This window comes from Pteronotus mesoamericanus, unplaced genomic scaffold, assembly GCF_021234165.1.
Source record: "Pteronotus mesoamericanus isolate MK-2021 breed Mesoamerican mustached bat unplaced genomic scaffold, CSHL_Meso_final scaffold_167, whole genome shotgun sequence".
NCBI lineage: Eukaryota > Metazoa > Chordata > Mammalia > Chiroptera > Mormoopidae > Pteronotus > Pteronotus mesoamericanus.
Genome location: NW_026555308.1, coordinates 20,286,990 through 20,313,504, shown reverse-complemented (window position 1 = coordinate 20,313,504; position 26,515 = coordinate 20,286,990). Strand labels below are relative to the sequence as shown.

At 35.0% G+C, this 26,515-nt stretch overlaps 1 protein-coding gene across 6 annotated transcripts in view; it reads left to right on the top strand.

Moving 5' to 3' along the window:
• Positions 1-26,515, top strand: part of GTF2I (general transcription factor IIi) — a 112,877-nt gene that overhangs the window by 30,238 nt on the left and 56,124 nt on the right. For all 6 annotated transcript variants that reach the window (XM_054589709.1, XM_054589705.1, XM_054589707.1 and 3 more), the window contains exons 4-9: positions 2,150-2,284; positions 3,336-3,519; positions 3,706-3,734; positions 8,431-8,485; positions 8,983-9,026; positions 20,523-20,600. In XM_054589709.1, coding sequence (XP_054445684.1) covers positions 2,150-2,284; positions 3,336-3,519; positions 3,706-3,734; positions 8,431-8,485; positions 8,983-9,026; positions 20,523-20,600 — 525 coding nt within the window. The remainder of the gene's footprint in view (positions 1-2,149; positions 2,285-3,335; positions 3,520-3,705; positions 3,735-8,430; positions 8,486-8,982; positions 9,027-20,522; positions 20,601-26,515) is intronic.

Sequence of the window (26,515 nt, the reverse complement as noted above, 5' to 3'; positions counted from 1 at the left end):
AGGGGCTTGTGAGAGGCAGCTGTATCTGTCCCACATCCATGTTTCTCTCCCTCTCTTTCTCCTTTCCTTCCCCTCTCTCTGAAAATAAATAAAATGTAAAAAAAAGTGCTCAAAATGAATCACTAACATGGTAATATATAAAGGTAAATACTGAAGAGTAAGAAAATGGTGTTTGTTGTACTCTGTTCCTTACTCGGCATTACTCTGAGGAAACACATGAAAGAGAAAGTAAATTTTGAATTGACTGGAAGTTCTTAATTCAGGCAAGCAGTTCTTGGTAGTGTGTTGAAAACAAGTCTATCGGTGCATTCATTTTTTTGTAAGCATAGTACAATGTTAAACGGATCTCCCCAACTCCCTCAGTGGAATAGACTTGTCAGAGGTTTCATTGAGTTCTGTGATCTGCCAACTGGGAGTTCCTCCAGTGAATCATCCTCCTTGACACTGGAACCAGTGCGGTAGAGAAATTCACTGTTAGGGTATTAATACTTACTCCCTTTCACAATATCACAGTTTTGTGTCTGTGTTTAACCTAACACTGTTCATAGCCTTTATATTAACTCTGTGATGGAGCATTTTTTTAAACACAGAAAGAGAACAATAAAGGTGTGTATGTCTATAGGCATATAGTATATATGTCTTTAAGATCCAAATTTAAATTTCCATGATCATTAGATCCAATTTATGATAAATAGAGCAAATTATGAGTAAGTAAAAATAGGTTTCTTAATTCATTAATTCCATTTCCCAGTTATATTTTTAGTTCTTTTTAAAAAACACATCTTTACTATATTCCTTCCTCCCCACCCAGCTGTGAGCTTTTAAACTTTATAGTAGTAATCTTTAATTTTTTTCATTTCTTATCATTTTGAGAATTTTTAAGAATTTGATTATCTTTGTGTATTTGTTTATACAAATGTTGTTTCGGTTATGTCATCTGCAATCTGTCCCATGAATACAGTAATCCCACTGGCAGCTGTATTTGTATTCCTGTTCCCAGTACTGCCTTGCTTATGTATTTCTCTAGTGGTTAGAATGAATCATTAGGGAAATTGTCCTCGGTTGCGAACTGTAGTCCCTGTCTGTTAGTATTCACACTTTCTTTTTGCTACCCCTAATTTTATGCCATGGAGAATAATCTTTGGATAGAATTCTTGGGTACCTAATAATTCTATAAATTATTTTACAGATACAGATTAATAGAGGTCTTCTGAAGCCTAATCAGTAGTTTTGTGGTCAGTTTCAGAAAATTTTGGGGAGAATTCAAAACTCCTATGGTTTAGAAAAGCACCAGAAATAATATAATGTGAATTAGTCATGTAATTTAAAATTTTCTAGTTATGATGTTGGTAAAAAGTAAAAAGAAAGAATTGAAATCCATTTTAGTAGTTCTATTTTAACCTGATACATCTATAAAATACCATTCAATACGTAGTCAATATAAAAATTATTAATGGGATATTTTGCATATTTTTTGTACTAAAGTCTTAAAAATCCAGTGTGGCAAATTTAAAAATAAAACACCTTAATTTGGATTATCCACATTTCAAGTGCTAAGTAGCACAGGTGTCTGTCTAGCGGCTGTTGTGTTTGGACTTTGCAGGCCTAGAATATTTTTTTGTGTTGATAATCGTTCCTTATGTAAATTTGCAGCTGATAAATTGCTCTTAAGGTAAAATTACTAGCTGCCCTGGCCAGATAGCTCAATTTGTTAGAGCATCATTGCCATATGTCAGGGTTGTGGGTTCGATCTCCCATCAGGGCACATATAAGAAGCAACCAATAAATGTATAAATAAGTGGAACAACTAATCGATGTTTCTCTCTCATCAATTAAGAAAAGAGAAAGAGAAACATTGATTGGTTACTTCCTGTATGCTCCCTGACTGGGGCTCGAACTCATAACCTAGGTATGTTCCCTGACTGGGGATCAAACCCACAATGTTTTTGGTGTACTAGACTACATTCCAACCAATTGAGCCACCTGGTCAGGGCTTAGCTTTTTATTTTTAATGTTCCCCTTCTTCCCTTTCCTTTCTATGTTTATATAATGCATCATAAACAGTAGAATATTGGAAAAAATAATCTTACTAATAGCTAGATAATAAGAAATGGATATAAATCTTTGTATATCATTAATTATTTTACAGGTGTTGAAGAAGAAGAAAAAGCTGCAGAGATGCATAAAATGAAATCTACAACCCAGTCAAATCGGATGAGTGTAGATGCTGTAGAGATTGAAACACTCAGAAAAACAGTTGAGGACTATTTCTGCTTTTGCTATGGTAAGGTTATACACTTGAATTTTCTGAAAGATACATTATGTGATTGAGTTTTCTAAAAGGTAGATTTAACATCATACAACACACTTCAAAAATTGAATGAATCTGTAAATGTTAGATTAACATTAGGAAGAACTTTATTTTCTATTTGCAGTTTAAAGGAACCTAGAAACAAATACAGTATTAGAGCTGGGTGGGTTTGTTGTTGTTTTTTTTTTTAATTTCTATTTTTTTTACTTTTTTTTATTTTAGGAGCAGGTTTAGAGTCATAGCACAATTAAGAGGCAGGTGCATAGATCTCCCATATACCATTTACCCTCACACATGCATAGCCTTTTGCCACCAGACAAGCCTGCATCAGCACATCATAACCATCCAGAAGGAATTGTTTATTTTTGATATGTGTGCCAGTTTCTCCCCAAAACCCACCTTTTGTTAAATCAGTTATGTGGTAAATAAAGCTCTTTTAAGGAAAAAAAGTGGTCAAAGGGAGAAGATACAGGTTGTGGTGTGAGGTTGTACGTAATAGTCACCTCTAGGGAATGGAGTTTGTAGCATCCGTAGGTTCACTGCCTTGTACATACTGACACCTGACAGAATACAGTCATTTGTAAACATAGGCTTTGTTTAATAAGTTCTCAGTGACAATATTAATCAAAAATTGCCTTTTGTGGTAGCAGTTAGATTTGTCAGGCTTTCGTGTTCTGAGACTGAGTTGTAAATGGAAAGATTGTGTTATGCCAGAGTGGAACCATCGTGAAGAAAGAGAATAATGCAATGAATCAGCCATTGTTCCTATCCTTCTATGTAGGTTTATATAAATATCTTATGTACTTTTCTTTTTGGCCCTTTGAATTTGTTTCTGGTTTAGAACTTTTGCTAACGTGGGACTAGGGTCCTATGATATTTCAAAGTAGTTTTGAAATTAGATATTACAAGATAGCATGGATACCATTTATTGAGCCATGATAAACTGATAGTTTAGTTTTTAATCTTAACATTTAATGATGTTTATCTTCTTTCCACCTCACCTCATCACTGTCTCTCACCCCAGGGAAAGCTTTAGGAAAATCAACAGTGGTGCCTGTTCCATATGAGAAGATGCTGCGAGATCAGTCGGCTGTGGTAGTACAGGGGCTTCCAGAGGGAGTTGCCTTTAAACACCCTGAGAACTATGATCTTGCAACTCTGAAATGGATTTTGGAGAACAAAGCAGGGATTTCATTTATCATTAAGAGGTAAAGTACTTTTCTCCCTTGACCATCAACAGTTTGTTTATATAAAATTGAATATTCAGCTTATTTTAATATATTTTAAAAGTTCATGCTTACTGTAGAAGTAATTTAAATTTATCTTCTACAGTAATTTTGGTTTGTGTATTCATATATATATATATTTTTGTTTGTTTGTTTGTTTTAATGCAGACCTTTCCTAGAGCCAAAGAAGCACCTAGGTAAGTGATCACTTTGCTTACATGATAGCTGGTTGGGTTCCTAGTGCCAAATTTAATACATTATAATGATTTCTCTTTTACTTTCTTTGAGGGTATGATGTAAGACATTTTGAAGTGGTATGTTATGATATTTATATAAACCAATGAAAAATCTTTGAGCTGAAAAAGTAGACTCGTTTTCAGCTCTGCTACTTGTCTTATGCTGTGTATTCAAAGTTTTTTGCTTGCAATATGATATAATTTAATTTATTTAATGTTTATTGAGTAGGCACGGAATTACTAAGTGCACGATTGGGTCACGAGGGGATATATGACGGTATATAAGCATTAAAGCTTTTTTCAGTGCTGGTAGTCTAATGGAAAAGAAAAAAATCCATGAAGTCACCACAGCAAGAACATGCCGCAGGAGAGGTTAGAGAAAGTACTGCAGAAGTTTGTTGGAGGAAGGATTCTTTCCTAGCCCAGGAAGGCTTTCATGAGGAAGAGGGTATAAGATGGGCCCTTAAAGAAATGGGGAGGAGTTGGAACAGGATTTTCTTCTGGGAAGTCAAGCCCATTCCATTTGATGGGAAAATTGATATTTAGAAGACTGGTATTCCTTGATGCCAGGTTTATTTGAGACTTTTGAAAGTAAATAGCTATTGTCATTGGCAACCTCTTAACCAATGTAAGGATGAAAAGACAATAATGTATACACACCCAAACTTGTTTTCTGTTAAATAACCTTTATTTTGTTCTCACCATGATGAAAAAATTATTTTTTAGAAGCTTTATTGAGGTATAAATGATATGCCATAAAATTCACTAGTTGTAAATATATAATTCAGTGATTTTTTGGAAAATGTACAATTGAAAAATTTTAAAATGGACTTTTATAACCATTGCCACAGTCTAATTTTAGAATATTTTCATCATCCCCATCTGTTATTTCATGAATGTTATATAAATGAAATATTCGGTATGTATGCTTACAACCTTGTCACATTGGGACGACACTCTAACCAACTGAGCTACTGGCCAGGGCCTTGAAATTAGCTTTTTTTCACTCAGTGTAATTCATTTGAGACAACCTGCAGCTCAGGATGGCTATGAATGTGGCCTAACACAAAACTGTAAATTTACTTAAAACATTATGAGATATTTTTGTTTTTGTTAGTGTTTGTGTATTTAATGTGTGACCCAAGACAACTCTTCCAGAGTGGCGCAGAGACATGAAAAGGTTGGACACCCCTGATCTAGATTGTTGGGCATATCATTAGTTTTTTCCTTTTTATTACCAAATATTAAGTGTTCCATTGTGTGTATATACCACCCATTTATCCATTCATCAGTTGATAGACAATTTAGATAGTTCTTACTTGCCTATTATTAACAGTAATACTATGAACGTAATTAAATAAGTTTTTATATGTACTTGAATTTCTCTTGGATATTTATACCTAGGAGTAGAAATGCTGAGTCATAGTGCAAGTTTTCATTCTACTAGGAAACTGCCAAACTGTTTTCCAAAATTGCTGTATCATTTTATGTTCTTAACTCGCATCGCTTGAGAGTTCAGATTTTTCCACATCTCTGTGGTTTTTGCCATCCTAATGAGGGTGAAATGGTGTTTCATTGTGGTTTCGGTTTGTGTATCCCCTAATGACTAAAGTTGAGTATCTTTTCATGTGCTCATTGGCCATTCAATGTATAGTCTGGAGAAATGTCTGTTCAGATCTGTTCCCCATGGTTTTTTGTTGGTTTTTTTTTTTTTTTTTTTAAAGATTTTTAAAGATATTTCTTTTTTTATTTTTAGTGAGAGGGGAAGGAAGGGAGTAAGAGAGGGAGAGAAACTTCAGTGTGTGAGAGATACATTGATTGGTTGCCTCTCACATGACCCCAGCTGGTGACCTGGTCCACAACCCAGACATGTGCCCTGACATGGAATCAAAGTAGTGACCTTTTCCTCACAGGCCAGCACTCAGTCCACTGAGCCACACCAGTCAGGGCACTTTCCCCATGTTTTAATTGGGTTATTTGTATTTTTAGTATTGAGTTGTAAGAGTTCTTTATATATTCTACCTATAAATATTTTCTCTAGTTCCACACATTGCCTTTTCACTTTGCTTCATAATGTTCTTAGAGGAACAAAAATTTTTACTTTTTGTGAAGTTCATTTTACTTTTTATTATTTATGTTTTTGATGTCGTTCTCTAGGAAACTGTTGCCTAACCCCAAGGTCATGAAGATTTCTTGTTTTCTTCTATTAAGATTTATAGCTTTAGTTCTCACATTTAGATCTAGTTTCAATTTTGAGATAATTTTGGTACATGGTAAGGGTATAAATTCATATTCCATTTGTGGCAGCAGAATTTGTGGAATAGACTATTCTTTCTTCCAGAATTGCTTTGTCATCTTTGTTAAACTTTCATTGACCTTGTTTATTTCTGGGCTTTCTACATGGTGAATTATATTGTGTGTCAATCAAGACAGTTTATCTTTTTTCTTTTTTTTTTCCTTTATACATTTGTCTCTGCCTACCCCCCCCCACCAACTTTTTTTCAAAATGAATGCTTTTTACTTCTTAATTTCGTTGCTTGGGCTAGAACATCCAATACAACATTTCACCTTCTCCAAGATGTTAGCTGGAAGGCATCCAGGCTTTCACCATTATGATGTAGCTGTTGTTTTTCTATGTATGTCCTTTTTAAAGACTGAGAAAGATTTCTTTGTCAAGTTTAAATTAAAATTCAGACTTTTTTTGTGGTCACTATTTTTTTTTTCCCTTAAAGTTTTCTAGATTATACTTAGTCTGCTATTTGTATTTTGTGAAATCTTGTGTTTTAAAAACTTGCTTTGAAATGTTGGGGCCTGGTCTTTAATCAATGAAATTTTTGAGTTTTTTTTAAAAGATTTAGTTTATTTTTTAGAGAAGAGGGGAAGGGAGGGAGAAAGAGGAGAGAAACATGGATCAGTTGCCTCTTGTATGCCCCAACTGGGAACCTGGCCTGCAACCCAGGCCTGTGCTCTGAACAGGAATCAAACCCGGAGACCTTTTGGAGACCTTGTGGTTTGTGGGATGACACCCAACCCACTGAGCCGTAGCAGTCAGAGCTAATGAATACTTCTATAGGGTTGTTTTGTAATGGGTGGTCTGAGTTAGGGGGGTTTATATTACTCAGCTTCTTTGCCATACCAGCTCTTAAAGTAACTGAAATGTTTGTGATTGTGATGGGATTATATTTTCTGCTTTTAAAAACTTTTTAGCAGCTTTATTGAGATACAGTTTACATCCAATAAACTACACACATTTAAAGTGTACAATTTGATAAGTTTTGACACTGAGAAACCATCATTACAATCAAGATAGTGAGTATATCTTTTACTCCAGAGTTTCCTCACACCCCTGGGTGATCCTCCTTCTGGTTCTTGCAGCCCTCTTCCCCAGGCAACCACCGATCTTGCTGTCACTCTAGATTTGTTTGCATTTTCTAGATTATTTTAAGTTTTATTTTTTAAAAAATTTATTTGTTTATTTTTAGACAGGGGAAGGGAGGGAGAAAAAGAGAGAGAGAAAAACATCAATGTGTGGTTGCCTCTTGTGAGCCCCCTACTGGAGACTTGGCCTACAACCCAAGCATGTGTCCTGACTGGGAATTGAACTGGTGACCCTTTGGCTTATAGGCCGGCATGCAGTCCACTGAGCCATACCAGCCATGGCAGATTATTTTATAAATGGAGTCATATAGTATGTACTTTTTTGTTTGTCTTCCTATTTGGAGACTAATTCATGTTGTTCCATGTATCAGTGGTCCATTTTTCTAAATTGCTGAGTTGTATTCCATTGTATTGATACACTGCAATTTGTGTAGTCATTTACCTGTCCATGAACATTTGGTTTTTCATTACTTGGCTATTATAAAGAAAGTACTATGAATATTTGAGTGCAAGTCTTCATGTGGACATATATTTTCATTTTCTTCAGTAAATATGTAAAGTTGGAATGATTAGATCGTATGGTAGCTATACATTTAACTTTAAGAAACTGCTGGACTGTTTTTTTTACATGATTGTTCCATTCCCACTAGCAGTGTATGAGACTACGTCTTCATCAGCATTTGGTGAGGGCAGCTTCTTTGTCCCTCCCTTCCTCCCTTCCTTTCTCCCTTCCTTACATAAAATTTCATGATGATAAAGTGTGCAATTCATTGGGTTTTAGTATATTCACAAGATATACAACTCTCACTGCTACATTATTTCAGAGCATTTGCATCACCCTAAGACGAAACCGTGTACCTGTCAGCAGTCCCTCTTTTTCAGTTCTGTAGAGCTAGATCCACTCTTAACAGCAGTCTTTATTGTTTATGCACCAGTAGAGCCTTACTCTATGTTACTAGAGTAATAGCTAGTAATAATAGCTTGCATATGTATGCAAGAAATATTGCTGTATTTGTTTCACTAATAAAAATAAGAGCTTTTTCATTAAAGGGAGGGTGCTGTGGGTGAAGGGATGAAAACAGTTAGATGATTGTCTATCTTCCTCATAAGGGAGAGAAAAGGATACTTTTATAAACTAATGTTAGTGTGACCCAGAGCTGTGAACTCCCCCTCTCCCAGTACATTCTATATTTAGGACCTTTGGAAGCATTAGTCATATTTGAAGTGTTGTAAGAACTTAAATCTATTATTATTATTATTTTTTTTTTTGTACATATAGGTGGTCGTGTGATGGTAACAGATACTGAAAGGTCAATGCTATCTCCAGGTGGAAGGTAAAAAAATTTCATTAGTACTAATTAACTTGCTCACTTTACCAAGTTTTAGTTTTTAGATTGAGTTATCAGAACATTAAAAAGGCTTGTGTCACACATTTTGTAGTTTAATATGCAATTGAATCATTCGGGGATCCTGTGAAGATGCAGTTTTTGACTTACTAGTTCTAAATGAAAGTAGTTCATGGGTGAAGCTGATGTGATTGATGATCAGATTGTAGAGAGAAAGGCCTTAGAAGTAAAGTGGAATTTGGAAGTTAATTTGCTGTGCTATATTATTTTGTTAATAGTACCCCCACCCCAAGAAAGTTCAATTAGAATTAAAGTACTAAATTCAGTTGACAAATCATATGTATGCAAGAAATAAACTGTAAATTTTAAAGTTGAGTCAGTTTGCATTCAGCTTGATCAGATGAATGATTTTATATTGAGATCCAGTACATTTGAATACTGTGTGAATGGCTCTCGCCAATGCAGACCTTCCTTTTTTCTTTCAGCTGTGGCCCCATCAAAGTGAAAACTGAACCCACAGAAGATTCTGGTAAGTACTAGTACTTTTAGAATCAATTATGAAATGTAAGTAAGGAAGACTTTTTAGTAGGTTATATTTTGACTCATTACTTAGTGTTTTGATGAAAAATACAAATTTATTTCAATGGTGACATATTTGGTAGCATATGATATGAAACCTCAAAAGACAGTAATTTGTTTGATAAATGGTAGCTAGAAGTTTGTTGCTAATTACACATTTGTAGACAAAAGTTTTTAATAGGTTTTTTTTTCCAGTTATACAGCAATAATGTAAAATGCCAGCTAGTTCTATAGTGCTTTTTATAAAAATCAATATAATACTCTTAGTCTCCTTTTCCCTTTGTATACTCCCATTTTCTACTCTCCAAGGAAACTGTTTTTAACTCTGAGCTTTTTTTGCTATTTGATTCCTGGTTCCTTATTTTTAAATGTTATGTTTATAATGTTATTTCATACAGATTTTTTTGGGTAGCTTTATTGAGATATAATTTATATGCCACAGAATTTACCTATCTTAAGTGTATAATTCAACGATGTTTAGTAGGTATACACAATTTCGCAGTGGTCACCACAGTCTAATTTTAGAATATTTCCATCACCCCAACTAGAAACCTAGTTCCCATTTTGAGTTACTCCCTGTACCCACCACTGATTTGGGTTTAATAGACATTTAATACAAGGGGAATCAAACAGCACTTAATGTTTTACATTTTGTTTCTTTTACTTTGCATCATGTTTTGAGACTCATCTTCAAAAGATATTATAGTGTACTTAAGTAGTTCATACCTGGATGTTATTCCATTGTATGAATATACTACCTTTTCTTTATCCATGTACTGTTCGGTGGACATCTAAGTGGTTTCCACTTTTTGGTTGTTTTGAATACCACTGCTATGAACATCCACATAATTTGTCTTTGTGTGGAAATATGTGTTTGTTTCTTTTAGGTGGATACCTAAGAATGAATTGCTACTTCTATGGAAATTCTGTGCTTAACTTGAGCTACTGTTAGACTTTTCCCAAGTTGCTGCACCATTTTATGTCTTAGCAGCAGTGTGTGAGATTTTCAGTTTCTCTGTGTCTTGGTCAGCACTTATTATCTGTCTTTTTTGATTATAACTGTCTTAGTGGGTGTTTCTTTTCTTTCCTTTTTTTCCTTATTTGCTTTTAAATAGATATTTTTGTGGCAGTTTTAGCAAAATTGGACAGGAAGTACAGAATGTTCCCATACACTTTCTACCTCTACACATGCACAGCCTCCCCTGCATCCACTTGTTCATATTGATGAACCTACCTTGACACATCATGATCCCTCAAAGTCCATAGTTTATGTTAGGGTTCAGTCTTACACATTCTTTGGATTTAAAAAAATGTGTAATGGCATGTATCCACTATGATAGTAGGATACAGAGTAGCTTCACTGTACTAAAAATTCTCTGTGCTCACCCTTTTCATGTCTCCCCTAACACCTGGCCATCACTGATCTTTTTACTGTGTCCAGAAATGTCATATGATTGTGGTTTTAATTTCATTTTCCTAACGATTTTGAGCTTATTTTCATATGTTCATTAGCCATTCTTATATCACTTTTAATGAAATGTCTGTTTAGCGTGGTGGGTGTGGCTCAGTGGACTGAGCATTGGCCTGCAAACTGAAAGGTTCTGATTCAGTTCCCTGTCAGGGCACATTCCTGGGTTGTGGGCCAGGTCCTTGGCTGGGGGCATGTGAGAGGCAACTGGATGATGTAACTCTCACATATCGACAGTTCTCTCTCTCTTTCTCCCTCCTTTCTCATCTCTCTAAAAATAAATAAAATCTTTTTAAAAAAAGTTTATTTAAATTTTTTGCACAGTTTTAAAACGGATGGTTTGGGGTTTTTTTTTTAGTTATATGAGTTCTTTATATATTCTGCATACAAGTCTACTATCAGAAATAAGATTTCATAAATATATTCTAGTCTGTGGCTTTCTTTTTCTTCATTAAAATTTTTTTATTTATTTTTTCCCTTACCATTTAGTTCTCTTTTACCCCCCCACCCCAAATTTTTTTAAAAAAGATTTTGTTTATTTTAGACAGGAAGGGAGGGAGAAAGAGAGAGTATATCAATGTGAGAGAGAAACATTGATTGGTTTCTTCTTGTACGTGTCCGGACTGGGGGCTGAACCAGCAACCCAGGCACGTGCCTTGGCTGGGAATTGAACTGGTAATCTTTCGTTTTGTGGGATGACGTTCCACCTGCTGAGCCACATCGGTCAGGGATTTTTTCCTTCACTTTTTAATGGTTTGTTTTGAAGCCTAAAAAGTTTTATTTGGATACAACCCAATTTACCAAGGGTGTTTTTTTTTTTCTTTTTTTTAATTGCTTGTGCTTCTGGTGTTACATTAGAAAAATTTTGCCCACCTGAGTTGTAAAGATTTTTACAGTTTATTCTTGAGTCTTATAGTTTTAGCTCTTATGTTTAGGTTTAGGCCTAAGATCCATTTTAAATTAATTTTTGTGCATGTGGTCAGTAAGGGTCTAAATTCATCATTTTCCTTGTGGGCATAATGTTGTCCCAGTACCATTTATTGAAGATATCCTTTCTTCATTGGATTGCCTTAGCACCTTTGTCAAAAGTCATATGGCCAAGTTTACTTCATTTCTATTCCCTTGAACTATAATACTTATTTTTTATCCAGTACCCCATGTACCACATTGCATTTTATGTAGTTTTAAAGTTTGGTTTTGTTTCCTGTTAACATACTGAGAATGAAGATATCATTATTATGTTTTTAATGTTTATTGATTTTAGAGGGAAAGGAAGCCGGAGGCAGGGGTAGGGAGAGAAAGAGAAACATCGATTAGTTGCGGCCTGTTCGCGCCCTGTCTAGGAATTGAACCCTCAGCATTTTGGTGTATGAGTCAACGCTCCCAGTCAACTGAGCCACACTGGCTAGGGCAAGGATATCATTATTATTCTATTTACCTTCTTTTAATTATTTTTCTTTTTTAAAGGTTTTATTTATAGGGAAGGGAGGGAGGAAGAGGGAGAGAGAAACATTGATGTGTGAGAGGACCATCTATCGGCTGCCTCAACCACAGGCGTGTGCCCTGAGCAGGAGTTGAACTGGTGACCCTTGGCTTTGCTAAACAGTGTCCAGCCAACTGAGCTACGTTGGTCTGGGCTACACTCTTTACTTTTACTGTATAGTTAAAATTGTTCTTGCTGTTTAGTTTCTGTCAGATCTGAGTATGATCTGGAAACTTAATGTTTGCTTTCTTGACATGTTCCATTTCTATGGACACGAGTATTTTTGCTTATTTATAGTGGACACAGATCTTCATGACTTGATTGCAATTTTGTTACAATTTTTTTGTAATACAGGTTCTGTGATAAAACTCAGAATGAAAGCAACATCATCTTTTAAAAGTAATGTATAACTTTAAAAAGTCATTGCATATGTTTTATTAGCCTCTGATTGGCAAAGAAAAATGGATATTTACAGTATTTCCTTTTTTTTTTTTTAAAGATTTGATTTATTTTCACAGAGAAGGAAAGGGAGGGAGAAAGACTGGGAGAGAAACATCAGTTGGTTGCCTCTTGCACTCCCCTAGCTGGGGACTTGACTTGCAACCCGGGCATGTGCCCTGACAGTGAATGGAACCGGCCACCCTTTGGTTCGCCGGCTGACTCTCAGTTGACTGAGCCACACCAGCCAAGGCTACACTATTTTCTTATCAGAGGAATATCTAAACTGTGTAACCTGAACATAGGCCATAGGTGGGGTCCAAACATTTCCATTATGTAAAATGCATTTTCATGTCATTGCAAAATAGTGACATCTCTGGTTTGACCTCTTGCAGAGGATGAGAGCCAGTTGATAATTGTATTATATCTGAGTCCTCACTGTTGTGTATAGCATGTCTTTGTAGGGCTTTTACTGTGCTCTGAAATTAGTTAAAAAATTATCTTAGATGCAGTGAATTTCAGGTTTAGGGTTCATCTAGGAATACAAGGATAATTTTAGAAAATCTCGTTAATTCATTTTCTTACATTATTGAACTAATAGACAAAATATCATCTGGGTAGTTTATGGAAAGGCAGCAGAAATTCTTAACATGATTGGTTGGAATATCATATATGATTGTAGATGTCAACTCATCATTATATTTAATAGCGTACTACTAGAAGCACTCCTTACAAGAAAGAAGCACGTTTTTACCAGTTTTCTTACCAGTGCTTTAGATGTACAAACCAATACAAATACGAGGTATAAGTAAGTAGAAAGTGGAGGGCACCAGTAACTTTTACAGGTGATACTACATTTATAGAATACAAAGAGAATCAACTGGACAGCTACTGAAAACAAAACATTTATAATCTGATTTTTACCTCAATAAGTGTTAAAAATTCCAGATGTAATAAAAATTTAGATAAAAGCACTTGAAAAAAATCCTTTGAATACTTTCTAAGCAATAAATTTGACTAATGAAAATGTTAAAAATTTAGTATGGCAGAATCAGCCAAAATGTGTTAAAGGAGACATGTAAGGTAGGAAATGACTATTTGTAAAACAAATGACAAAGGATTGTTTTATTTGACTTAACAAAGAGATAATCCAAAATATAAATGACTGAAGATGAAGAAAGGAGAAATGCTCATTCTGGTTAATGAAATGTAAATTAAAATCTGAGAAGATAAAGTTTGGCACCCAGCAGATTGGCAAAAATTAAATTTTGCTCATACTCACTTTCAGTAAAGGGTATGAAGAAACAGCAGATACAGAAATTCTTGATTTACATAAAAATTGTTGCTATCTTATGGATGATAGTTGGACGTTTTAAAAAACCATTTTAAGATGCTCATGTTCTTTGACCTGTTGCTTCCTTGCAAAAATGGCAATTAACCTATAGCTCCATCAGTGGAATTTCATGTTGGTATTAAACATAGTAAGATAAATCTGTATTACTGATACGTAGGTATGTGTAAGACAGACTACTTGTTACTTGGATAAAAGTTGTATGTGAAAGAGATGAATCATGTAATAGTAAAAAATTTTTATTTTAAATATTTATTTATTTATTTTTAGACAGGGGAAAGGAGGGAGAGAGGGAAACATCAATGTGTGGTTGCCTCTTGTACACCCCCTACTGGAGACCTCCTCTGCAGCCCAGGCATGTGCCCTGACTGGGAATCGAACCGGTAACTCTTTGGTTCACAGGCTGGTGCTCAACCCACTGAGCCACACCAGGCAGGGCAAATTTTTTTTATTTTAAAATGTTAAATTTTGAAAATATGGCAAACTGATAAAAAACCTGCATGTGTAACATTAGGAACTTTTTTCCTATTCCATTTGACAGCAAGTTGCCAACGTGAAGTGCTAATTCCTTTAACTACTGTAGTGTAACTCTTACAAACAAGGATATACAAACAATACAATTATGAAAATAAAGAGAATAAGTTACTCTTACCTAATTTTCAAACCCTTTTCAAGTTTTGGCAATTTTTCTTTTAATGGCTTTAATCTAGAATAGTTTCTTAGTCTTTCTTATGACCTTGACACTTCTGAAGAAAATTCTATTTCCTCATGATTAGATTCATGTGATGCATTTTGTTTGCAAAAATCACAGAAGACATCTGTGCTTTTTAATGAAATCAGGTGGCAGTGGATATCTGTTTATCCCTTTTAATGATATTTATGTGATTAGAGTTAGTTTTTCTTGGCTTATCTACTGTTAATTTATTGTTTTCCTCCGTAATAAATATATTCATGTGAGTTTCTCTGAGACCGTGGAAATATACACCACTCCTCATCAACCTTTCAATTAAAATTAATCATTTTTATTAGAGTACACCCATGTATTTCTGTTTTACTCAGTGCATTACAATCCATTATTATTATTATTTTTATTTATTTATTTATTTTGATTTGTAAATAGTCCTTGCTTTGGCCATTGACGGCCACTTTAGGATGTCCTCTGTATCCTTTCCTGGTACTTGTGTCATTTGGATGTATCACCATCATTTGAAAAGTACTTTTTATATTTACTTTCTTGCAAAATAGGATAGTCAGGTTTTATCTTATTCTTTCTCTATTCCTTAGAATCATCTGTACCACTAAGAAGCCCTGGTTCTTTTTGAGGAGAGGGGTAGTAAGAAATTGGTGTGGCCCTGGCCTGAGTGGCTCTGCAGTTTGGGTGGTGGTCCGCAGAAGCGAAAGGCTGCCAGTGTGATTCCCGCTCAGGGCACATGCCTGGGTTGCAGGTTTGGTCCCAGGTCAGGGCGCGTCTGAGGGGCAACCGATTGATGTTTCTCTCTCACATCAATGTTTCTTTCCCTCTCTCTCCTTCCTTTGCCCTCTCTCTGTAAGTAAGTAAATAAAATCTTTAAAAAGATTTTTAGAAAATCAGTATCTTGGTGTTACATGTGCTGTTGCAGCTGGGATGTCACTTCTAAGTGGACAAGGCAAAGCTAGGGAATGTATGTGTTTACATATACATACATACATATATTTACATCTACATTTTTTTCATTCCTATATCTTCAGTTCCTCTTTTAACACCCAAGGCACTTTTCTTTCCCTTTCCTATATACTGGGTTGGTCATAAAGTTCGTGGTGTTTGCTCCGTAAAAATAAAAGACATATTTTTTCATTTTACCAGTAACTTTATTGATTTGGATATCTTGAGTATGTTGGCTTTCTCCTGTGTGGTATAACACTGATTGTCATCAATTAATGTTTTGATTGGATCACTGTCAGCTTCAGCTGGTCCACCTGACTATGGAGTATCATCCAATGAAGAACCTCCAGCATGATATTTTGCAAACCACTTTTGAAACATTCAGTCACAGCACCTTCTCCATACGCTGCACAAATCTTTTCTGCATTTCAGTTGCGTTTTTACCCTTCTTGAAATAATAAAGCATAATATGCCAAAAATGTCGCTTATTTTTTTCATCTTCAGTATTAAAATGGCTACACAAAAATTCCTCAATTTTGATGTGTTTTAAAAATGCATGCTGATGGGACAGCTGTTCCAATACAGTCCAACAAAATCATTTGGAATGAAGTTAAAGACAACTGCCGTATTTTACCAAGTATAATGCCCTAATATTTGAGGGAAAAATAAAAATGTGCATTATCCATGGGTATAATAATCTGGAGTATAAAGTGCACAAAAACGTGGGTGTGCATCAAAATATAATAAGCACTACTAGAGTCATCTTATGGAAGAAAAACAAACTAACTTTTGGCCAGCCCAGTAATTCCATTCTGTCACAATGAGAATCATAGTAACCAAATATTTTCTGTATGTTCATTTAACCCATATTCCATTGGTCAACGTATGTCTCATTGCCACTCCTTATCTGGCTTAAACTCTGACACTCCTTATTGGGCTGGAACCACTCATGCTTGCCCCCTCAGTCTCCAACACCTCATATTCGGCCACCCTGCTCCAGGCGGTGGGACCTCCCTGATGCAGCTGCCTCCCTTGCTTGGTGCCATGTATTGGCATTTGGAATGAATTGTTAGGGAAAGGGCTGGTTAAATAACCATGTGTGAATGAATGAGAACTTTTGTGGATGTTACAGATTTGTTAGTTTTTTGGGAAATCTGCAAGAAATGCAGTGTTGAACTGTCCTTTCTGGGAAAAAGTATTTGAATCTATTACACTTTTTCAGAAGTTTTTTTTTTCTTTTTTTAAATACCACAGGAAATCTTAATTTTCTGTTTCATTTGTATTTGATTGTGCCAAAACCATTTCATAAATTTTCTCCCCTTTATTTATATACTTATCTCTGGCATAGTTTTCATCCAAAAATAAACATCCTGAATTGAGAAAAATCATTTTATTGAATTCTTTAATTATCTTTATGTCTGAATATAGTATGCATCACTATCATAGAAGCTTCTTTTTCCCTGCTTTACACTTTGTATCTTGACATTCTTAATTTATCCTGCAATTTCTTTTAATATTTTCATTTTAATTTATTATATTTTTATATTTCTTGGGCATAACCATCATGGTCCAGTCAGGAGGAAAACGCCATGCCAGTTATTTGAATGGAGAAAAAACCATTTTTTTTAAAGACTTTATTTATAGGGAGATAGAGTGGGAGAGAAACATCAGTTGGTTGCCTCTTGCAGGCTTGCAACCAGGGACCCTGCTCACAACCCAGGCATGTGCCCTGACTGTGAACCAAACCGGGAATCTTTCGGTTCAGAGGCCAGTGCTCAGTCTGCTGAGCCACACCAGCCAGGGCTGAAAGAAAATTTAATGGAAAGATTAGCTAGTTATAGCTACCAACTTTGTTAAAAAAAAAAAAAAAAGAGTACCTAGGTGTCATATAAGAAACAACTCAAGGAATTGGGTACTACCCTTAAAACTTCTACTGTGGGAGATTATTTGGATGGTACTGGTGTCTGAGGGGACATGTTGAAAGTGGTTCTGGTACTGTTGGAAAAATTTTAAGTGGGTCCAGCGATTGGACGGGTCTGCTTTCACTAGGTTGAAATAGTGTACAAAGCAGTGAGTGACTCTTGACAAGAATCTACAAAGGCAGATGCAGGTCGCCTTTCTCTCTTCTGGTCTCCCTGCTGTGTTCATTTGTGGCAGAAACTCTCAAGGAGCCAATTGGTTTGCTTCAGCAGAGTCTAAGAGGGTAGGCCTGGAACCAGGACAACAGCTTAATGACTGCGCAGGCTACCCTTTGGCTACTCAACATTCATACACATGCTTTTCCACATAGTTTAACTTACATATAACAAAGAGATGTTCCCATCTAATTGGAAACAGCTTTCCATTTTACAAAGTAATTCATTTTTGCCCTCTCCCCCAAGTGAGATGCAATGTTCCAGTAGTCATTGTACTCATCTCTGGGAGATTGACTTACTTTCCAGTCATGAGCTGTATTAATTACTCCTCAAATTCACTCCTAACCTATTTGACTATTATCTAAGAGCTAAATAGTGAAGGAAATGCCAACAGTACTTTTGTAAAACAATAATGTGAAGGATGAGGGAGAACAGTTAATATATTCCAATATATTACATTCACAAAAACATAATCATAACAAGGAATAAACTCTGCACAGTGCCCATATTTCTGCAGCTTGTCACAAGAATTCATACCTTCCTTAATTCGTTACCCATTTTATTGTGTTTCCTTTGCTTTTAGCCAGGACTTTAGCTGGTAAAGTTCTTTAACTGCTTGAGGTGACTCAGACCTTTGTTCCTGAAGGGTCTGAATTCCCAGTGGATCTGCCTTTTTTGTTTGCTTTGATTTTCTCTTAACTTTTACTGACAAACTGGATGTAGTAGAGACAGCCTGCAGAATCCCAGGGCTTCCGGGCACATCCCCTCACCACAGTGTGGCAGCCAAGCGGTTTCCCAGTGGTAATTTGCAGCCCATAGAGTAACCCTTTCTTTGCTGGTTGCTTTAGAGATGAATATCCTTTAGCACATTAAGCTAACTCTCTGTTTGAAAGTTCTTTTTAAGATTTTTATTTATTTTTCGAGAGAGGGGAAGAGAAGGAAAAAGAGGGAGACAAACATTGTACACCCCCACCTGGGGACCTGGCCCACCCAGGCCTGTGCCCTGACTGGAAATTGAGCCAGCAAGCTTTTGGTTTTCAGGTGGGCACTGAATCCACTGAGCCACACCAGCCTAGGTGAAAGCTAATTCTTTAGTTGAAAATATTCTTTTCAAATCACATAACACCACTTCAATATTAAGTTCCTAACAGGACTGGTGTGATTGTGTTTGAATATCTTAGTCTGAAATGTGTACGGACACTAGTTTGTTGTTCTTTTTTAAAAAAATTATTAGATTCTATTCATATCTCATCAGCTTGTTGTTTATTTCTTAAAGCTATTTGAGAGCATTATCTATTGCAATCATACGAGGAAATCAACTTTTTTTTTTTTTTGAAAGTCCCTACGGTTGAGCCCCATTAGTCTGCCCAGCAAGGGATATTTATTTATTTATTTATTTAAATTATTAAAAATTTTCAGGTGCAGTTAACATTTAACATTATCTTATTTTCAGATATATTGCCTAGTGGTTAGATACTTATATAACTTATGAAATGGTTCCCCCCCCCATAAATAAGTGTAGTACCCCCCTAACACCATATCTAGTTATTAACAATATTACTATGTTCCCTATGCTGTACTTTACATCCCTGTGACCATTTAGCAACCACCAATTTATACCTCTTAATCCCTTTACCTTTTTCACCCTTTGTTAAAAACGTTCTCATCTGAGGATATGTTTATTGATTTGAGAGGGGGAGGGAGGGATGGAAAGAGGGAGAGAGAAATAGAAAAATTGATTGGTTGCCTCCCGTACTTACCTGGACTGGGGATTGAACCCGTAATCCCACAATTTAGGTATGTTACCTGACTAGTTCTCCACTCTGCAACCTTTTGGTGTACCAGATGACACTCCAGCCAACTGAGTCACCTGGCCAGGGCTTCACTCTATTTTTTAACAACACAGAGTTGAGGCAAAAGTAGGTTTACACTTGAGTACACATTTATTCTTGTGTTATTATATATTAATTACTGTATTATTTTCCATATGAACAAATGTATACCTACTTTTACCCCACCCAGTATATGGGGACTATATCTTTAATAAGAATTTATTAAAGAATTTGTTGAGAATCTTTCTTAAAACTTTTAAATGAAATGTATAAAGTATAAATAAAAAGGAAACACACCTCTGTAACCTAACACTCACTTCAGGATACTGAACATTAGTGACATGCTAAGAAGGCCCTCTCCTGCCCCCTCTCATTGCTCTTCTCCCAAAGTCAGCCACTTGCTTGAGTGTTTTTTTAACCAGAGTTTTGTGCATTTGATTTTATTATTTCTTCAGCTTTATTGAGGTATAATTGCCATTATTTCAGTTTTAATAACAAAGATTTCTTTTCCCTAATTTTGACCTTTCTATATGTGGAATTCTATAACATGAGGTCTTTTGTATCTGGCTACAAAAGTCCACCTCAAATTATCAGCTCTGATTGTGGGCAAAGGATTATGCAAAAAATTGCTTTTGTACCCTTGTTAACAAAGGAATTTCTTAGAAAAAATTCAGTACATCTCATTATTAAAATGGGCAAAAATTATGCCATCTTTGCTCTGAAATACTGTCATGAAAACTGATGCTTACAAGTACTTTTCAGTGGCTAGTGAAAGTATTTTTAATAGTGAGTGAATACAGAGTGTGACTAATTTTCTTTAATTCCAAAGATAAGAACTGTCAGAGAAAAAAATTAGCAGCAAATAAGCCCAGAATATTAATAGTAGTTAAAACCTTTTCTAGGTTGGATTTTAGGTCATTCCCCGCACCGTTCCTCACTACTCCCCACCCTGCTGTCGAGTGTTCTTTTGTCCTTTCAAAGTCTTTAAAATATGTATGCATTACACTGTATTATCAGGCGGGCAGAAGAGATTTCCCTATACCAGTTAACTGAATGCACTGAAGTATAATCGTATCATTTCACTTGTTTTTTTACAGGTATTTCCTTGGAAATGGCAGCTGTGACAGTAAAGGAAGAATCAGAAGATCCTGATTACTATCAATATAACATTCAAGGTAATCCTATCTAATACAGTTTTTCTTTCCAAAAGTTATTAGTGGTGAAAATTTAAATTTATCATTGTCTGAGTTCTTTAAATACCTTTTATTTATTGTTCCTTGATTGACATGTGTACTTGTAATATACTAGAATAAGTCATTAGAATAAAATGGATTAAAAAAATAAGGCAATATAATAAACTTAAACAATTACAGGGGAAACATAAAATAGCCATTAGTATCCTTGAAAGGTAAAGCAAAAGTGGCACAATTTAGAATTCAGTTCCAGTTTCTGATATTTGCAAGGCATGAATTACCTTCTGAAACTTTAATAGTTCTTTCTTTAAAATTTTTTTAAAAAATTGCTTTTAGAGAGAGGGAGGGAGAGGGAGAAATATTTATTTGTTGTTCCACTTATTTATGCATTTATTGGTTTCTTGTACGTGCTCTGACCAGGGCACCTTGGTGTATTGGGTGGATGCTCTAACCAACTGAGCTATTCAGCTCAGGTGTTGAAACTTTAATAGTTCTATTTGTGCAACAAAAATATCTGTAAACATTATTGTTACCTTAAAAATATATAAAAGGTAAGAGGAATAAGTTTTAGTTACTGTACATAGCTTTTTGCTTCATTTATGAGGAATTAAAGGTTATAATTTTATAATGAATTTTGCTTTTAAGCCTTATGGATTTTAGTTTAGAAGAAAGTTTTCTAGATTTAATAGTAAGTTTAATTTTTATGCATGTATCAAGTACATCAAAACATTTAAAGAGTAAAATCTGATTAGTTTTTTCTATATTCTGATCATACCATCTTCACTGCAATCAAGATAATGAAATGTCTGTAACCTCCAAGTTTCCTTGTGTCCCTTTGTCAATTCACTGCTCTCCCCAAGCAACCACTGATGTGTTTTCTATCATTTTAGATTAGTTCCCATTTTTTAGAAATTTATATAAATGGAATCATCACCAAGTATGTACTGTTTTTCTTGGGGGGCAGTGCTGTGAATTCCTTCATTCCATATAATTGTTTTGAAACTCACCCATGGTGTTGCATATTTCAGTAGCTGATTTCATTTTATTTCTGAGTATTATTCTATTGTATGGCTATACTGCAATTTATTTGTCCTTTGTTTACTGATGGACGTTTGGTTGTTTCCAGTTTGGGCTATTAGAAAATAAAGCTGCTGTCACCTTTTGTGTGTAAATTTTTTTGTGGAAATATGCCTTCATTTCTCTTGAGTAGATTCCTAGAAATGGAATATCTGGGACATATGGTAGGTATTCAGCTTTTTAAGAAACTGCCAAACTGCTTTGCACAGTGCATGTACTATTTTATATTTCCTTCAGCAGTATACAATAGTTCTAGTTGCTTCACATCCATGTCAACACTTACATAGTCCGTCTTAATTCATTTTAGCCATTTTAGTGAGTGTCTTATGATAACTCATTTTGGTTTTAATATGCATTTGCATAATAGGTTTAGTTCATTTAAAGAGCTTAGCCATTATCAGTTCTGGAATATTATAGAAGTGTTATGAATTTATTCTGGTTTGTAATTATGTGAATGAATATCTGTATCTATATATTAAACTTTTCATAGTGAATTTCATGATTTTTATCTTTCAGTTTTGAACAGTTTTATTGGTTTTGATGTTAAGAATTGCATGGCTAAAAACTCAAGATAAATCTGATTCTTTTTAATTAAAAAGTTAAAAATTTGGAAAATATTTAGTCTCCATAGCAGTTGTCAGTACCTTAAAAACATGCATACATTTATTACATACTGTTTAATATTCTCTTTTTTCCAACAGATTAATTTTTAAAATAATTTACCTTTGTTTTCAGTATTGTCTTTTTAACATTTCTTTTATGTCGACCATGATTGTAGAAGCTTTTTTTTCTGGTCCCCTTTTGAAATTGGGAGCATGAGTGATTTTAAGGTGATGGTTGAGTAATAAGAGTTGGAACTCAGATGTTATGAAAGGGGAAAGATTGTCTAAAATGATAATATCTTTTTTTTAAAGATTTTATTTATTTTTAGAGAGAAGGGAAGGGAGAGAGAAAGAGGGAAAGAAACGTCAGTGCGTGGTTGTCAGTGCCAGTGCGTGGTTGCCTCTCGCATGGCCCCCTACTGGGAGCCTGGCAGCAACCCAGGCATGTGCCCTGAATGGGAATCACACTGGTGATGCTTTGGTTCTCAGGATGGTGCACAATCCATTGAGCCACACCAGCTGGGTCTGATATGATACCTTAAATGCAGTTGAAGAAGGTGGGAGCTAGACAGTTTTTGTTTGTTTGTTTGTTTTAATCTAGCAAGCTGATAGACACATCCCATGCAGTTTGGATAGTCTTCTTAATCATTGAATTTTGACAGTTCCTTATGTATTCTGAGTGAAAGTCCTTTGTGGTATGATTTGCAAATTTATGCATTTTTTCCCTTGTATGGATTGTGCTGAAATATCATAGCTAAGAAATCTTAGCCTGACCCAATATTACAGAGATTTTTCTTATATTTCATAAAAATTTTTATAGTTTTACACATAGGACTGTGATCATTTTAGACCTCGGTTTTCCAGAGTGCAAGATAATGAGTTGAAACTTACACATTTTTCCCAGCATCCTCTGTTGAAAAGGCTGCTCTTTTTCCATTGCATTGCCTTTTCATCTCTGTCAGTTTCTTGAGTATATTCTGTTACATTGACCTCTATGTCTATCTTTTTGCCAAAATTACATTGTCTTGAAGTCATATTGTGAGAGTCCTTCAAAATTGTTCCTTTTCAAAATTATTTAGCCTATTTTAGCTCCTTAACTTTTCATATTAATTTTAAAAATCAGCTTGCTGATAGGTTAAAAAATCCTTTGGGGACTTTAATGACAGTTGTGCTGAATCTATAGACTAATGGGTTGAATATCTTAATATGGGATCTAATTCATGAGCATGACATATATATCTTATCTGTTTAGCTCTTCTTGATTTCTTTCATCAGTGCATTGTTTTCAGTATAGATGTCTTGGTCATACTTTGTAAGATTTATGTCTAAGTAGTTAATGTTTGTTAGTGTTAATAAGTGGTACTGTTCTTTTACATTTCAGTTTCCAACTATTTATTGCTAACTACAATAGATTGTTACATGCTGATCTTGTATCTTGTGACCTAAAAATTCACTTACTAGTTCTAGCAACTTCTTGGTAAAATCTTTTGGCTTTTCTAGGTAGACATTGTTATTATTTTCTTTCCTTCCTTCCTTCTTTCCTCCCTCCCTCCGTCCCTCTCTCCGTTCTTTCCTTCCTTCCCTTCTTTCTTTCTTTTTTTCTTCTTGTGTTGTACTGCCTGGGATCCAACTAATGTTATGTTGAATTGGAGTAGTGAGAACAGACAATTCTACTTTGTTCACAGTTTTAGAAGAAAATCAGTGTGATAGCTGTGGCTTTTTTGTTGATTTGTGTCAGTTTGTGAAGAGTTTTATGGTGTTGGATGTTTGTAAAAGGTTTTCTTTGCAGCTATTGAGGTGATTACATGTTTTTTCTTGTTTAGAATGTTCAAATGGTTGTTGACATTAATTTTCAAATGTTGAATCAGGCAGGTATTCCTGGGATAAACCCTACTTGGTTAATTTTAATTTTAATTTTAAATTTTTTAAAAATTTTAATTTTTGTTAAAATACATTTGTCTCCACCTTCCCACCACCACTTTCCCCTGCCCCCCCCCTCCTCCCTCCCTATTTTTATTTTTCATCCTCACCTGAGGACATTTTTTAATTGCTTTTAGAGAACGGGGGAGCGAGGGACAGAGAGAGAGAGAGAAACAGAAACAGAAACAGAAACAGAAATATCAATCAGCTGCCATGTTGCCTGTCCTTATCTAACCTGCAACCTGTGTGCCCTGGCCGGGAATTGAACCTGCGACCCTTAAGTCACAGGAGGATCCTCCACCAACAGGGCCATTCCCACCAGGGCCCTACTTGGTTAATTCTTAAAGTTCTTTTAAGAATTACAAGACTGTTCAGTTTATGTATTTCTTCTTGATTGACTCAGCACATTGTATCTTTTAAGGAATTTGTGTATTTTGTCTTTAAGCTTTCTTTATTTTAATGTTTGTAATGGTTTATCGTGATCCCTCATTTCCAGTTTTGTAATTTGTGTCTTTCCTTTTTTTCTTGGTCTGGCTCTGGTTTGTCAAGCTGTACAATACAGATACTTAGATCAAACAGTTAATTGTTGATATCTGTCCTGTGCTATGTATTGTATGATGTTTAGTAAACTCCATGACCTCTAACCACTAGATAGGTATCATTAGCAACTTTATAGTTATGAACATTAATAATGTGTCTAGATATTGCCGTATCCCCTGGGGAACAATATAATTCCCAGTAGAGAACCATTAGTCCAGCTCTATAGTTTTCTCAAAAAATATTTTTCCTCAATGATCCAGCTTTTATTTTGCAATTTTTGCTCTTAATGTTTCTTTTTTTCTGCTTGCTTGAATTTTGTTTTTATTTTTTTAAGATAGAATTTTAAATCATTGATTCGAGATCTTTTCCAGTACAAGCATTTAATGACATAAACTCCCACTCTTAAGCATTAGTTTAGCAATACCTCATAAACTTTTATGTGTATTTTCATTCAAGTCAAAATATTTTCTAATTTCTCTTGTGGTTTTCCTCTTTGTCCTGTGGTTTATGTAGAAGTGTGTAGTTTTAATTTCTCTAAATTAAAACTTGTAGACTTTTCAGATATTTTTGTTACGATTTTCAGTTTATTTTTCTTGTGCTTAGAGAGCATTCTTTGTGTAATTTCATTTAACTTTGTTAAGGTTGGTTGATAAAGTGGTACAAATCTGCCCTCTCCTTACTAATAACTTCTGTCTACTTGTTCTGTAAATTGCAGTAGTGTAGAAGCGTCCAGCTGCCTCTGTGGGTTTATCTAGTTCTCCTCTCATTTCTGTCACTTGTGCTTTGTGCAGTTTGAAGGTCTGTTGTTAGCTGTCGGTCTCATAGAAGCTCCTTCTCTTGGGCTACTTTCCTGGCAACCAATCCTTGTCCTACTTGTAACAACCTAGATTAGTTTTGTCTGTTTTTGTATTTCATGTAAACAGAATCCTTCAGTATACACTCTTTTGTTTTAGGCTTCTTTTGTAAACAGAATTTGTGAGACATATCGTTTGGTGCACTTCATTTATTTGCATTGCTATATTTCTAAAATGGTTTTTAATATCAAATGTTTAAAATCTACAAATTGTACATCTGCCAAGGTGTCCTGAAATCTTTTGTTGTCCTCATCTCCCACATGACATAACATGTTCAGTATGTAGCTGATACCCTTCTTGAGCTCTCCCAGATTACACTTTTTTCCCTGTTCCTCCCAAGTTAACCATTTTCTCAGAATGAAGGTTGTCCTTCCTGATAATGCTTTTATACTTTCACTTGTATATAATTCCATGGAAGTGTCTCTTTGTGTGTATCTATGCACTTAAATTTTATATCTAGTATTTTCTTAGTTTTTAAGATTGACACAAATGGTATCATACTGTATATTATCATGTATGTGTTCTTGTGTGTCAATCATTCAGTATAAGTTTTCAAGATGTATGTGTTTTGTCACATGACTATCATTGTGGTAGTTACATTATGATCATTTATTCATTCTTCTACATAAACACTTTTATGATCTTCCAAAATTTTAGTATTCCCAAATAGGCTTGTACATATCTCTGCATACAGGGCATTCTTCTGTAAGATAGTGGTGCTCAGATGTGAGTGTTGGTAACATTTGATTTTCACAATGATTGGTAGACATTACTAGCATTTGAGTCTAAGGGTCAAATATGCTGCCTATCACATGATGAATAAAATCCAAATGTGTGCTGTTAAAACATGTAGCTAAAACATGTAAAATTAAACATAGATAATTTGAAATTTTAATAATCTGTG